At 39.3% G+C, this 14,184-nt stretch overlaps 2 protein-coding genes across 6 annotated transcripts in view; both read left to right on the forward strand.

The window, feature by feature from the left end:
• Positions 1–836: 836 nt before the first annotated feature.
• LOC111948431 (unconventional myosin-Ic-like) lies at positions 837–3,671 on the forward strand. Its single transcript, XM_023961575.1, has 10 exons — positions 837–852; positions 1,222–1,289; positions 1,366–1,450; positions 1,669–1,828; positions 2,374–2,457; positions 2,538–2,631; positions 2,705–2,760; positions 2,833–2,968; positions 3,413–3,483; positions 3,555–3,671. The coding sequence occupies exons 2-10, from the start codon at positions 1,241–1,243 to the stop codon at positions 3,654–3,656; spliced, it is 837 nt and encodes a 278-aa protein (XP_023817343.1). The 5' UTR covers positions 837–852; positions 1,222–1,240; the 3' UTR covers positions 3,657–3,671.
• Positions 3,672–6,672: 3,001 nt separating this feature from the next.
• Positions 6,673–14,184, forward strand: part of LOC101160088 (alpha-2-macroglobulin-P-like) — a 40,667-nt gene continuing 33,155 nt past the window's right edge. For all 5 annotated transcript variants that reach the window (XM_023961528.1, XM_023961530.1, XM_023961531.1 and 2 more), the window contains exons 1-12: positions 6,673–6,780; positions 6,881–7,061; positions 7,146–7,302; positions 7,674–7,726; positions 9,315–9,335; positions 10,658–10,823; positions 10,909–10,993; positions 11,101–11,203; positions 11,541–11,655; positions 11,769–11,878; positions 11,957–12,124; positions 12,374–12,568. In XM_023961528.1, coding sequence (XP_023817296.1) covers positions 6,677–6,780; positions 6,881–7,061; positions 7,146–7,302; positions 7,674–7,726; positions 9,315–9,335; positions 10,658–10,823; positions 10,909–10,993; positions 11,101–11,203; positions 11,541–11,655; positions 11,769–11,878; positions 11,957–12,124; positions 12,374–12,568 — 1,458 coding nt within the window. In that variant the 5' untranslated portion in view covers positions 6,673–6,676. The remainder of the gene's footprint in view (positions 6,781–6,880; positions 7,062–7,145; positions 7,303–7,673; positions 7,727–9,314; positions 9,336–10,657; positions 10,824–10,908; positions 10,994–11,100; positions 11,204–11,540; positions 11,656–11,768; positions 11,879–11,956; positions 12,125–12,373; positions 12,569–14,184) is intronic.

A 14,184-nucleotide genomic window follows, 5' to 3' on the forward strand; every position in this document is an offset into this window, starting at 1 on the left:
CCTCTGTGTCTCTCACCACTGATGTTTAGAATTTACTGCTCCAGCAGGCTGTTCCACCATTTCCATTTGCTCCTCAGGTCGGTTCGATAAGGTGCTGATCCGTCACCAGGTCAAGTATCTGGGTCTGATGGAGAACCTGAGGGTGAGGAGGGCTGGCTTCGTCTACAGACGGCGTTACGAGGTCTTCCTGCAGAGGTGATCTGCCACAGTTCAGAGTCAAGCATCGCTGAAGCTTTTCATGGAGATCAGCTGAGAGAGTGTGGAAGTAGAGACACTTTCTATAGCTCCACATTCTAAAATAATTCTGTGGAGGTGTATTGATTTAGGGTTGAGGGGAGGGAGACATATAACTGTAATGATTCTCCTCATCTGAACAGATGAAACTAAAGAATAGCAGTACATCTTTATTCTCTAGACATATTTAGGATGTATTCAAGCTAGACACATTTGCCGTTTAAAGTGAACCAGAGTTCATTTCCCCAGATAATCCGGAACAAATGGTCAATTTTCAGTCTGAATACACCCAGGAGGACCCTGGTCCAGGACCAGAAACCGCTCTCTGACCCTTCTTTGGTTCTTTGGTGTGTTTCCAATCAGTCTGAGCTTCAGTTTGCTCTGAGATTCCTGTCTGAAAACTGATTAACTCCTCTGTGCACTTTGTGTTTAGGTACAAGTCTCTGTGTCCAGAAACGTGGCCTAACTAGCACGGAAAGCTGTCAGACGGAGTCTCCACTTTGGTCAAACATCTGGAATATAAACTATAATCTAATATATAATCTAAAATTTTCATCCGTTTCCCGAAAACTCTGTGGGCCACTGAAGATGCTCTGGAGACCCGGAAACATGGTCTTGGTGAAACGTTTAGCCCCTGGTGCTCAGCTGTACTCCATCTGGAGGTCGCCCTTCCTCCTTTGTCCGCCCTTTCTTCCACAGCTGTTTCTCATGTCACTCTGATTTGGATCCTTCTTAAGGTGTTCTGTTCCTGTCTATGTTAGTCGCAGCGTTTCTTTTTGATTATCTTCTGTTGGCTTTCGTCTTTGGCATTAAAAAGCCTTCCTACTCCTTCTGTCTCCTTGTCGTTCCTGCATCTGGGTTACCTCCCTTGGTTTCACGTATCACTTGGTAAGAATCCACTGGTTTGTCCTGGCCAACAGTTTCGGTCAGCAGGTTCCTTGTTTCAAACATCAAAAATGTTTTTATGGAATCTCTGTTATGTGACAGCCACCAAACTGCAGGCGGGATGGAAGGGCTACAGCCAGAAGTCCAAATACCAAAACTCAGAGGTTCAGGTGAGGAACACAGACCCAGTTATGCTGAACCATAAATGGTATCGTACATTAATGCATTTGCTGCTGTCTCTCAAAGCCATCGCAATCCAAGCGTGGTGGAGGGGCATCCTGGCCAGGAGGAGAGCAAAGAGCAGACGGCAGGCTGCTGATACTATTCGCAGGTATGAGCTGTGCAAGAATGGCCAGCAGGAGGCGCTGTCCACCTCCTAATCTGCCTTTGATTTTTGAAGATACTATGAGAAAACAGCCAGAAATGTGTGCCTTTATATCATTTTTAATTTAATATTTATACATGTTTTTAACGGTTTAGATGACTTATTGTTGGACTGAATTACTATTATTGCTATTGTAAAGTATCTATCCTTTCATTTCACTTCAGGTTTATCAAAGGTTTCATCAATCGCCACAAAGAACGCTGCCCAGAGAACGAATACTTCCTGGATTATGTTCGTTACTCGTTCCTGACAAATCTACGGAAGAATCTGCCCAAGAACGTTCTGGACAAGAACTGGCCGACACCTCCAGCGGCTCTCACTGAGGTGGGACAGCTCACTGTTTTCATGGAACTCCATGTAAATTGGATGTCTTTTGACATAAAGGGGTCATGTTTGCTCATAAAACATCTGACCTGTCTAGAGCAACAACTTTCAGGTCATTTTAACGTTTTTCTTTAAACTTCAGCTGCTTTTTCACTTGTTCCCATGTTCGTTTCATTCCAGGTATTTTGAAAATATATTGAAGATTTACATTTATTTCCTGGAAAGTTTAGTCTCACTGTTTCTCCTAATTTTCTAGTGTTTTTCAGTTTAATAAACTGAAATGAATACATCCAAAAGTACTTTGGCGAAAGAAATGGATTTTTGCAAAAACCTAAAGTAATTTTGTTCCAAAAGATTAGTAAGGAAAGTCTAAAATTCTTGAAAAGAAAACAGAAATGTGTGAGAATTAAGACCGATGTGGTAGCATCACGTAAAAGGTTTAAAATTCTGTGAACAGAAAACCTGTTCTGCTGATGTCCTTTAACTGAAGGGTCTAAGCGTCCAGCAGGACCTTCATTAGAAACTAAAGACCAATCTGTTTTCAGGCCTCAGAACTTTTACGGAAGATGTGCATGCAGAACATGGTGTGGAGCTACTGCAAGAAGACAAGTCCAGAGTGGAAACATCAGGTGAATATTCATCATTTAGATTTTGTTTTCAGAGATGGCTCCTTTTTTTTTTTTTCACACCGTCACTCTTGTCTTCTTAGATGGAGCAGAAGATGATTGCCAGCGAGATCTTCAAAGATAAGAAGGACAACTACCCCCAGAGCGTGTCCAAGCTGTTTCTCAACACGAGGCTCAGTAAGGCTGGTGTGATTCCTGCTGCATCATCATATCTGCTTTACCCTAATCCAACATGTCTGCCTCTGCTCAGCTGGAGAGAACATCAGTCCCAAGGTGCTGCAGGCTCTGGGCAATGAGAAGATGAAGGTGGGTGGAGCTCTGAACGACACAACAGCATGAATTCCTCATGAGCCTGACTTCTCCTCCTTCTGGGCACAGTATGCAGTGACGGTGACAAAGTACGATCGGAAGGGCTACAAGGCTCGGACCCGCCAGCTGCTGCTCACCGCCAACTCTGCCATCATTGTGGAGGAGGGCAAACTGAAGCAGCGCATCGACTATGGAGCCCTCAAAGGTCAGACAGTCTGGGTTTAATCTGACTTTGCTTCGTTATTTTTCAATAAACTGAACTTATAATTTCATGAATGTCAGCCAAAAACATGACAAAAAAAACGCATTAATTTAAATTGCTTGTTCATGAAGGCTGACGTGGAGAAGTGACAGTATTTATGAAGGTGGGCGGGGTCACAGAAACAGTGTTGCATGATTAGACCCTTTCCTTATGACGCCATATGGGAAAATAGCTCATTATGAGAAGAGATGATCATTCGAAACAGATTTTTTTTAGTGAGTAATTTTGAAGTGTTTATTGTCGTCACACCCCCGGAGCCACTATCTTTCCCTCTGTGTGCTAAATGTGGTGCGCGTGCCCCAGGTTGCGAAGAAACGTCTGCATGTTTTTGACTGAACTTCTAGCTGTTGTGACTAAAACACGACTTTGCTCTTGCTTTGTTCTCAGGCATCTCGGTCAGCTCTCTCAGCGACGGCCTTTTTGTTCTGCACGTGCCCAGTGACGACAACAAACAAAAGGTAAAACGCCGTCTCAGGCTCGCTTTTTGGAGGTTTCTGTACTCATCTGGTTTGTGGTGGATTCTTTTCAGGGTGACGTGATTTTGCAAAGCGAGCACGTGATTGAGATCTTGACCAAGATCGCCATCTCTGCCGACAAAATCAACAACATCAACATCAGCCAGGGCAGGTGAGTTTGGTTCTGTTCAGTCCTGATTGAGCCAAACACAAAAGCAGCTGAATTAAGGAGAGCCAAAGTAGAGCAGGGGTGTCAAACTCATTTTCACCAAGGGCCACAGTAGCAGAGTCGCTGTCCTCAAAGGGCCAGATATAACTTAAAATAAACATAACTATTCCCTAATGTTAAATAACTTATTTATTTATTTGTTATAACTTTTTAAAGTGACAATTATAGTTGCATAGAAAATATGTTTCGTTGTTACTCTAGCATAAATCCATCTACATTTGATTCTGTCAGGTTTAGTCAGGGGTGTGAAACGTACGGGCCGTTTTCGGTCCGCCAGATGGTTAAATCCAGCCCAGTCATGAAGAGTAAAAATTAAAAGAATGTTAAAAAAAAACAAAAAAACATGCACGTTTCCAGTCCATTCCAGTGGCGAGTTATGATTTTCTTTTTTTAAGATACAGTGATCCCTTGCTATAACGCGGTTTACTTTTCACGGTTTTGCTACTTCACGGATTTGCATCATGCATTGTGTTCTGCATTCTAAAGAGTCACTCCGCTTTTTCTCTACCTGTGCGTCAATAACGTTGCAGTTTAATATGTACAGGTACGTAAATCAGCTTGCCAAATTTACAACATGTACGTGCAAATTCTCTTGCAATTTCGAGTTTCTCTAAAACCCATAGAAAAAAGAGCGACAACACCTGCCTATCACTATGTTCTTCTCCCGAACAAACACAGCTGCACCGCGGGGTTCAAAACAAGAAAACACTGCAGAGCGGAGTCAGGATGCAGCGGCTCAGTATGAAGAGCAGGGAAATACACCTGAGTCACTATTTGTCCCACTGTACTTTGTATTTTTTTTATTATCATTTTAAAGTTTCTCCCGTTTAATTCAATTACTCTCGGGTCGCGGTGGGCGGGGCTTAACTCCGCGATTTGAAGCCTTCTGTTCACATTGATGATTAAAATTATTATTTGACAGTACAGAAGTTATTTGTTGAAAAAAAAAACGTTTCTAAAGTACTTTTATTTGTGAAACAAATGCTTGAGCCTGTAAAATTGTTTGATCTTTCTTTTCAATGTATAATAGAGGATTTAATAGTATAATACTTGTTAAAAAAATAGAGGTTTCTACTTCACGGATTTTGCCTATCACGGGTTCTTTTTGGAACGTAACCCCCGCGAAAAACAAAGGTTTACTGTATAACCGAAATGAGCACTTCCACAACTAGGGGAAGCAAAGGAAATGCAAAACAAGTGAAACAGCATATCTATGCATGTGCCTAAAGCGAAACTTAACAGCTCTGCATCTGGGTAAGATGCAGTTTGGTTCCCCGCGAGCCTCAACACTGTTACATTGCTATAAGAGTGATCAGCAGTGACACAATAATGACCAAAATGTTGTCAAAAAGAAAAAAAGGTTGAAGTAGAGGGCTGAGCTTTCCAGGGAAAATGGAAAGGGTTTTATTTTTTTCACAGAGATGAAAGTAAAACCTGTGTGCTTTGTATGTCATTGTGGCAGGATTAATTGGCCCCGGTGCAGTGGGGAAGATAATGACAGGCAGGGCGCTATAAAAAGGCCAAGAAGCCATCGGTTGGTCATGGGTAGCATTTGGCCAATGGAACTGCTCTCTTCCTGTTGCACACCTGCGGTTAGCCTCACAGGTAATGTAGCGGTGGTAGGCTGATTAATAAAAGCGAAGGTTTACCAACTATTAGCTGGAGTGACAAAACAACCGTCTCCATTTACTGCAGCCTTGACGTCAGTGATGGAGCAGTGACAGACACCTGATTGCAAACAAATTGGAGAAAGCATCCAAACCATTTTCGGATGGTGAGCTTGTTGAAAAATGGCAGAAGTCTTGTGCCCCAAACAATCGACCTTTGCTAGCATAAGTCTGTCAATGATTACGATCAGATATAGCATCTCTGAGGAGACTTGGGCAGCAAAATGAAGGAATCCATTTACATACATACATTTATTGCATTTTTGGTCGCTGTTGATGAGGGCACCAACATCACAGATATATACAGCTGTGCATATTTATTAAAGGTGTTGAGACCATCACAGCAGAGTTTCTTGAGTTGATGGACATAACAACAGCTGATGACATAGTCAGCTCTCTTGTTACAGTGCTGGACGATGTTGGAGTGAACTGGTCACGTGATGTCAGTCTGGTCACTGTTGGCGCCCCATCAAAGGTCAGGAAGAAGGCAGGTGATTCCACAAAATTTCGGCAGAAGAAAAAGACTCTTGGACATTTTATTGTGTTTTGCGCACTTGAATGACAGTAAATGTGTTTCTGCACAGGATTTGAATCCTGATATTGATGGCCGAGTGAAGTTTCAGGAGAGAAAGGGAGATTAACTCCAAATTCTTATGTTTGCAAGTTTAACTTAGTTTAATTTTTCATTAAGTTGTACATTTACATTCTAGGCAGGGTGTTTCATTCTTTTTCCATATCCCCTCTTGAGTTTATTATTGGGATTCCTTCAGTGTCAGATGTAAAATATTCAGTCTGTATAAAATTGAATAAACCAATTTTTTTCTTTTTCTTAAAGTTTAATGCATTTTATTTGAGATCCATTAGCCTCTGTGAATGAGTAGTAAAAAGTGATTAGGCTACCATGTTGGTTAAGGCATTTTTCGTACTGAGTATTAAAAAAAAAAAAAAAAAAAAAAGCTGTTTTTTTTCTTGCTTAATATGATGCTTAATAGAGCAGACGAGGCTCAAAACAAAGACAACATGGTCGTGCATGTTGTCATGCATACTGTGTGTAATGAAGGGGGTTATGGGCATTTTGTGTTATATATATATAATTTTTATTTACAGTATATTTAATGTGAAGGCCTTTGTTTCAGTTTTGAAATTTGAAACGATTTGTCAATTTTGTAAAGCATTCTATGTTTTCCATGTATGAAAAGTGCTTTTCAAATGAAGTTTGATTTGATTTATGAGTCCTTAATGAGTTAAGGCAAGTCAGGTGGGTGGGGCTTAGTAAAAGCCTATAAAAGGGATTAAGACTATGAGGATCATTATACCAGTCATGGTTTGTCCACGGACTCGGTTGTGGATATGGACACTTTGTGTCTTGTGTGGGATGTGTTTGGGTCAAGAGTTGACCGAACCGTAAGTTTTTGTAAACATTCTTGTTTGTGAGAGTTAGAGCCTTTAATAAGCATGTGGCAGGAATTTGTTTTGGTGTGAAACTGAATCTCCCTTGTTGTAGGCATTACATGGTGGCCATACCTGCTGTTCTTGAAGCTGGAACTGTGAATAAGTTCTGTGCGAGTCTCCTGGAGCCAAATGAAATTCTTACTATGAAGGTTGCTCTGATGTACCAGCAAAAGAACACAACTCTTTTTGAAAAGACGTCCAACACAGAGTTTCATGAGTGCATTGATTTTCAGGTCAGCTCTCACCATAGCTTAAAAAACGTTTATCTTTTGTTTACAGACCTTATGAAATACCTTTATTTTTTTATTTTTTGACAGACTCCTTTAGTGCTAAATTCAGAAGTGCTGATGTTTGAAGTGGTGGTACAAGGCAACACATTTTACTCCAGAGAAGAGAGAAAAGTCATGATCAAAGTCTATAAACCAGGAACATTTGTTCAAACAGATAAACCAATATATCTCCCTGGACAGACAGGTAACTGGGTTCATAATAATTCTCCTCGATAGTATGCAACTTTGACAAAAGCAGAAAATGAAACAAGTACATAAACAATTCTGTGTCATTGGTTCAGACACATTTTGGTCTCAAAACTCAAAAAAATATTTTTTCCCCAATGTCTATAAAAAGTATTTAATGATCTTCCCACAGATTACTGTAAATCTGTTACATCTATGTGACATCATGTGTTTACATGCTGCACTCAAGGCTGCTCTGGGTGCAGACACTTTTCATTATTGTTTCATTTATACACAAAGATAAAACCTTATGCAGTCCAAATGACAGTATAGCTCTAGTTTTCAAAGATTTAATAGCTATTCTTTTATTTACTGTTGAATTTCTTTTAGTGCATTTCAGAGTCGTCTCACTGGATAATAAACTACGGCCTGCCACCCAACAGGTGAGTAGATACCAGAAAAACAACAATCTGAGTCAAACCTTCTGGGAAAAACACTGTTTACAGTTGGGGCCTCTTGCACTTTGCAACATAAACACCAGATATTGAACTTTAGTTGAAGTTACTCAATGTTCTGCTCTTTAACCAAATCCATATTTATGTCCATAACAAACTGGCCCCAATAAGGAAACCAATTCTTGACACAGGATGTTTATTAAATCAAAAAATGTTTCATTATTAGCCCAAGTAACATTATTGATGCAGTGATCCAATTACGTTACAGTCACAAACAACTGCCATCGGGCGATGGGGAGGCATTGGCAGAATCCGTAAGATTAGCTGCCACTGACCAATTCTTTTAATAACCATTGTCGTAGTCATGAATGCAGACGGCGACAGTCCGGCGGCTGTCAACCAGGCAGGCATGACGCCTTCACAAAATCGTGCAACAACTGGGTGGCCACAGGCGGTGGTAGTCAGACTATCAACCAACAGCAGCTCTGATTGGACTGTGTGTAAATGTCTCTGGACAGTGGCCGTTCATATGAAGTGCAACCAGCTGGCAGCTGCCTCGGGGCAATGTTCCCTGTGCACATGCACAATCGTGCACTCCTCAGACATCCTCAGCGCACAGGAAAACATGTGCAGCGCACAAAATAAAATTACATATTAGAATACACATTAACATTACATTATACTATTTACATAAAAAACTAAATGACAAACTCAAATTGCTCAAACATGTTGATCCTTCTTATTTCAGATGCAATTATCACATTTTTTGCACACACCTGATTTATGTGAGTACCTGCCTCTGCAAAAAAAGTAAAAAAATAGAGCCTCAGAGCCGCAGCACGGGGGTTGGTGCTCACAGTTGTCCTCAGTTTACTTAGGGAGCTTTTGTGTATGCACAGACACATGAAATATTCAAGAGAACAGTGGTCCGGGGGTCCACAGTGACCGGGGTCACCAGATTGCTGTCTGGGTATCGCCGGACCCCTGGCCCTTTTTTAACAGCCATCGTCGTGTGCGCGCACTGCTACCATACAATGTCTAACAACTGGACGGTGGCAGTGGAATGGCAGCGGTGGGGAAGGGGTGTGCCTGAAGGGAGGCATGCGCAACTTCCAAATGTGCCAGGGCAGCCACTGCCCAATGTCAAAACATCGTCTGCTCCCCGCTCAATTTAAATTTTTTCTTAAAACCTCGGCTACCGCAATGCAGCATGTGATAATGAGACAGACACAGACAGATTTGCTGAAAAACTGGCATTTAGGAGGCCCGCGGTGGCATTTTGCAAATGTGACCATAATCCTAACAATATTTTATCCCTTAACTGTTGATTGAAAATTATTTTCTTGTGAATGAGGTCAATATTAAGTGAAAAGCACATTGACTTTCATATTATTAGCTATTGTTTATTTATTTTTTTGTTTATTTAAAATGGGGACCGGACTGAAAAACTAACGTCTAAGATATTTTTGTTAAAGTTAACATATGTGTGCTTTTGTGACTAATCATTTAGTTATCTTCATAAAATGTATTTCTGCAGTTTTTATAAATATATATATATATCTTTTCCCTTTTTCAGTACCATTCAATTGACCTGAAGGTAAGATATTTTCTACCTTTGTGACTCTTATAATTTTAGCATCTTTTAATGAGCAAAAAAGGGAGCATTTCTGTAAGATATAAAACACTTTTTATGTTCAACATTATGTTTCACTAATCTGAGCCTTTTTAAAATGTTTGCTCCTCTAATCTTGCAAAGTTTTTCTATAAGATTGCTCAGAGGTGGTTTCCACAAGGAAATGAAGCTATTACTCAGGTCATATTTTTTACCCTTGGCCTGATGAAGAAAGTCTTTTTCTATGAGTTCTGTCCAGCAGCTGAGCAAACAGACAGGACCTGAAGGCGTCTTGTGTTAAGGCCCGTACACACCGGGACAAATTTCGCGCGCGATATTAGCCGACGTTTAACACCTCGTGACTAAACAAAGGGCACCAATGTGAGTGTGCACACCAACGCGAAAAAACGCCACGCGTCATAGCGTCACTTTTTAAAAAACGCCTCGGGTTCGTTTTTTTGGTTTGACGCGCCGCGTCGAAAACTATATGACCAATGAGAATGGCACTTTTGCACATATGTCTGGAGCTTCTGAAGTTACAGTAAAACACAACTTGGGGGCGCTCAAACACAAAACTGCCTTTCTGAGCACATGTACCAGCGAAGAAGATAGACGCCAAGAAGCCTCTACACTGACGCGAAGAAATAATGACGGACATTCTAAAATATCGCCGAACAACTTGTATTCATGTTTTCTTTGTATGATTCTGACAAGCGCGTAAATACTTGCTCTCTTCTTCTGAGTATACTTGCTCTCTTCTTCTGAGTGAAAAGCGACTTTAAGAAGCGTAAAGTTGCGCAGCGCCACCTTGTGTACAGGAGTATTTCAGTTTTACATTAAGCACCATCTAATGTCAGGGAATGAAATTGCATGTTCGCTCGGCTCATCGTCAGCGAAAATCGCCTGGGTGTGAACACAAAAAATGTGTCGAAAAACGCTGGCGAATAACGCCTGGCGATTATTCGTCCCGGTGTGTACGCGTTTTTAGACAGATTTAACTGTTACCATAGGGAGGTTTGTTGCAACACGAGTTGTATATTGGGGAGCAGCGAGACACAGTAATGTTGTTCTCAGTCAAAGTTCTTTGGTAAAACATTCCTAAAGTCCTCAAGAATCTTCTTTGTGGCTCACCTGTATCTGTATGTAAAAAACAAATTGCAAAAGGATTACATTTCTAAGGGTTATGTGGAGTTTAAAACAGTCTAAAGTTCTCACAGTGCCAGTTTGTTTACCTTAACAGTTCTTGAGGGTAATTTCAACCTTTTTTCTATTATATATTCATATATTTGTTTTTGTCCTTGAAACAGGATCCTTTAGGCAACAAAATTGGACAATGGCAAAATAAAACATCTAATAGTAAAATTTTGCAGCTTTCTTACCCTTTGAGCCCAGAAGCTCGTGTGGGACGCTACAACATCATTATAAAAATTGGTGAAGAGGAAGTTGATCTCGATTTCAGGGTGGAAAAACATGGTATGTTTTTTTTAATTTTTTTGTTTCATTTATTTTCATCTTTAATAATGTATAAATTTCAACACACTTTATTTTCCATCCACAGTTTGGCCCAAATTTGACGTTGTAATAAATGTGGCTGAAGAAGTAAGTGTTGCAGAGGAAACTATTGGTATAGAAATATGTGCTATGTAAGTAAAAATTCTGTCTTGACAAACATTTTCAAATACACTCTGTTCTCCATTACTACATATAAATTAAATTCTAAATAACATTTTGGTTCATTTTAAAATACCAGGTACACATATGGACAGCCCGTACCAGGATATTTTTTTGTAAGGCTATGCCGGCCCATTCATCGAGATCTCATAAGTGGCCTTTGTAACATCCAGAAGAAAAGGGTCTGTAACATTTGTCTTGTTGCCTCCATGACCCTCATGTACCTTCATTCACAGCCTGCTCACTTTTTTTTGTTAATGAGAGATATTTCAACAATCGTACAATTTTTGATGGTATAAGAACAGCAGGGGAATGGTTTGACACGCTTGCAGATAAGGAGAGGAAAAAAATAAATAGCTTGCATTTGAAATTTACAGTATCTGGTCAAAGAGAAATAAAGAAATGGGACTACATTAAACCTAGCATAATACTAAAGGGATCGGCAAAGAAAACAAGCAATAATTAAATCATAGTTCGTATTCTTAAAGCTAACTTAATTTACCTAATCGTGTTTTGTAGGTAGATAAAAAAGTCTGTGAGAGATTTACTTTTGAGATGTCACATTTCATCAAGGATCAAAAGAATTTATTGGATGACATACATATTCATGCAATAGTTCAAGAAGATGGTTCTGGTAGGTTACATTTTAAATTAAAAACTAAATTATGACTTTTTGTGTATTCTTTTGCTAAAAATGATGGACATAACAAATATAGTTGATTTGATCTGGATTTTTTTCTTTTGCAGATTTTAAACTCAGACAAGAGAAAATAATTAAACTTTCACATGTTACTGAAAGGCTCTTCTTTCTTGACACTGCAGAGGTTTTTATCCCTGGATCCAACTTTGAAGGAAAAGTACGTAAAAATTATGAGCATTGTCTTTGTTGTGTTGGAATTCAGAATGCTTGATGTGAAAATATTCTTGTTTTACAGGTGAAAGCAGTTTATTACAACAATACACCGATTGCTAACATGCTAGTGCACCTTTCAGATGACCATTTATGGTCTATGGATAGGCCACTCAATCTCACAACAGACAGTAACGGTGTTGCCACATTCACACTGAAAACAACAACCTATAGAAGAGTAATTCGGCTACGAGTAAGTAAACAACAAAACTAGATATTTTCAAAAACATGTTTGGACATTTTGTCATCATTTTTAACCTTTAATTTTTTTTAGTCCTCAGGAGTAAATATGAATGTATTATTAACTCTGTCTTCTGCTATCTGCTTCCCAGTGTTTTCAAAGCTTTTGTAAAATACTTAGTAACAAATGTGTTTTCCTGTAAAGCCTTTATTTAAAAGGATTGATTTTAGATTACTAACAAAGTTGGTTGTTATAAACCAGATAAGTAAGAACATGGACCACCTACAGAGGAGGTCATATAGGACAGAATCGCACAGGCTTTTTGAGTCACCTCCAGTCAGCTCTCTGGATGTAAAAACTGACAGCAAACCTCTTCCCTGTGACTCGGAACAAGACATTTCTGTCCACTACAGATTAACGGGAGAACCAAAGGTTTCTGTGAAAATCATGTACTTGGTGAGCATTTTTATATTTATATTCATTCTGTTGTAAAAATACAAAAAAGTTGTTGTAGCTAGAGTGTTACATGGTTCATATTCATATTTTTTTTAATTTGCCAAGTCATAACAAAGTCTTTGTCCGGGGTTAGCTATGATGGCCCAGAAGGGTCACAACACAACACTTTAACTCACAACACAACACTTGATCTCACAACACAATAACTCGCAACACAGCACAATAGCTCGCAACACAACACTTCAACTCAAAACGGAAGTATACCTGCTACAGAAGTTGCTGTGCTTTTATTCTGAAAATTCAACTGGGCTAAAACATTTGTAATCACCAGTCTCCATTCAGGGTTTATAAGAACGTTCAAAGATTTTTCCGCAGCTTACTCTCCATGTGACCCATTTTGAATGCTCACTTTTCTGCAATATTCCGAGAGGGTAAAATTAAAAACCAAAAGAGGGGATCTTTTATGTTATAATTTGCATTTTTGCAATGAAAATAAGAAAAACGTCGGTTTGGTAAAGTTAGAAAGATATTCACAGATTGGGACTTCCAGCCTCAATAATTCTTCTGATAAACGTTCAAATGTGACAGCAAGTATCTCAATCATTTTGTAATAACACAGAGTCAACTACTACTGAGCCCGTGTCCTGAAATGGAAAAAATAAAATATATCTCGTTCCCACAAATGAATATTATGTTCCCACAAACTAGTATCTTGTTCCCATGAAATCATATTACGTTCCTACGAAATAATAATCCGTGTCATTCATAAACACCGATATGCTCTCCGTCCGGCTGCAAAAGCCGCTTTCAGTGTTAACTTCCGTGTCTCTGTGACCCACATTTGTTCGAGGATGGAAAAAGAAGAACAAGAATGATCAATTTATTAGTGTCTCAATGAATATAAGAAAAATATCATAAGATTTACAATACCTAGGCTGCTTTGCCACATGATTCACTGGACATAGCTCCTAGCTCCGCCGCAGAGCTCTTTTGCTTGTCATGCCAGCATTCGGGCAGCTGGCTGGTCGGTACACAGACAGACAGCTGATATTGTAGTTGTAGTTTCCTTTCTTGAACAAATGTGGGTCACAGAGACACGGAAGTTAACACTGAAAGCGGCTTTTGCGGCAGGACGGAGAGCATATCTGTGTTTATGAATGACTTAGGACGTGAATAATTACATTGTTTGCACAAATTAATTATTTCGAAGGAACGAAATATTATTTTGTGGGAGCAGGATATTAATTTGTGCGAGCAAGATATTAATTTGTGGGAACAAAATATATTTTATTTTTTCCATGTCAGGACACAAGCTCAGTAAACTACAAATGCATTTACATGTCTGTAAATTCAGACATGCAGTGAACCGGCTGCCAAGGGACGGTTAACAAAGTGCAAACGCAGAAAAAAGACCATTCTTTAAAAATCAATAATTTCTCAAAAAGGAATAAATGTCAACATTTATGTGAGCTGGTAATGAAGACTCGTCAGTATATTCATGCTACAATCAATATTTTGCAATACGATCAATCTTTATTTTATTTTATTGTATATATTTGTTTTAAATTTTAATAGTTATGAATTACAATAAAGGTGCTCAATTGCTCTGAAGATAC

The sequence above is a fragment of the Oryzias latipes genome, chromosome 13 (assembly GCF_002234675.1).
Source record: "Oryzias latipes chromosome 13, ASM223467v1".
Classification (NCBI taxonomy): domain Eukaryota; kingdom Metazoa; phylum Chordata; class Actinopteri; order Beloniformes; family Adrianichthyidae; genus Oryzias; species Oryzias latipes.

Coding starts and splice junctions, on each gene's coding strand:
- LOC111948431 (XM_023961575.1), top strand. CDS start 1,241: ATGGAAGGGCTACAGCCAGAAGTCCAAATACCAAAACTCAGAGGTTCA. Junction 1,829..2,373: donor CTCCAGCGGCTCTCACTGAG/GTGGGACAGCTC, acceptor ATCTGTTTTCAG/GCCTCAGAACTTTTACGGAA. Junction 2,969..3,412: donor CGACTATGGAGCCCTCAAAG/GTCAGACAGTCT, acceptor CTTTGTTCTCAG/GCATCTCGGTCAGCTCTCTC.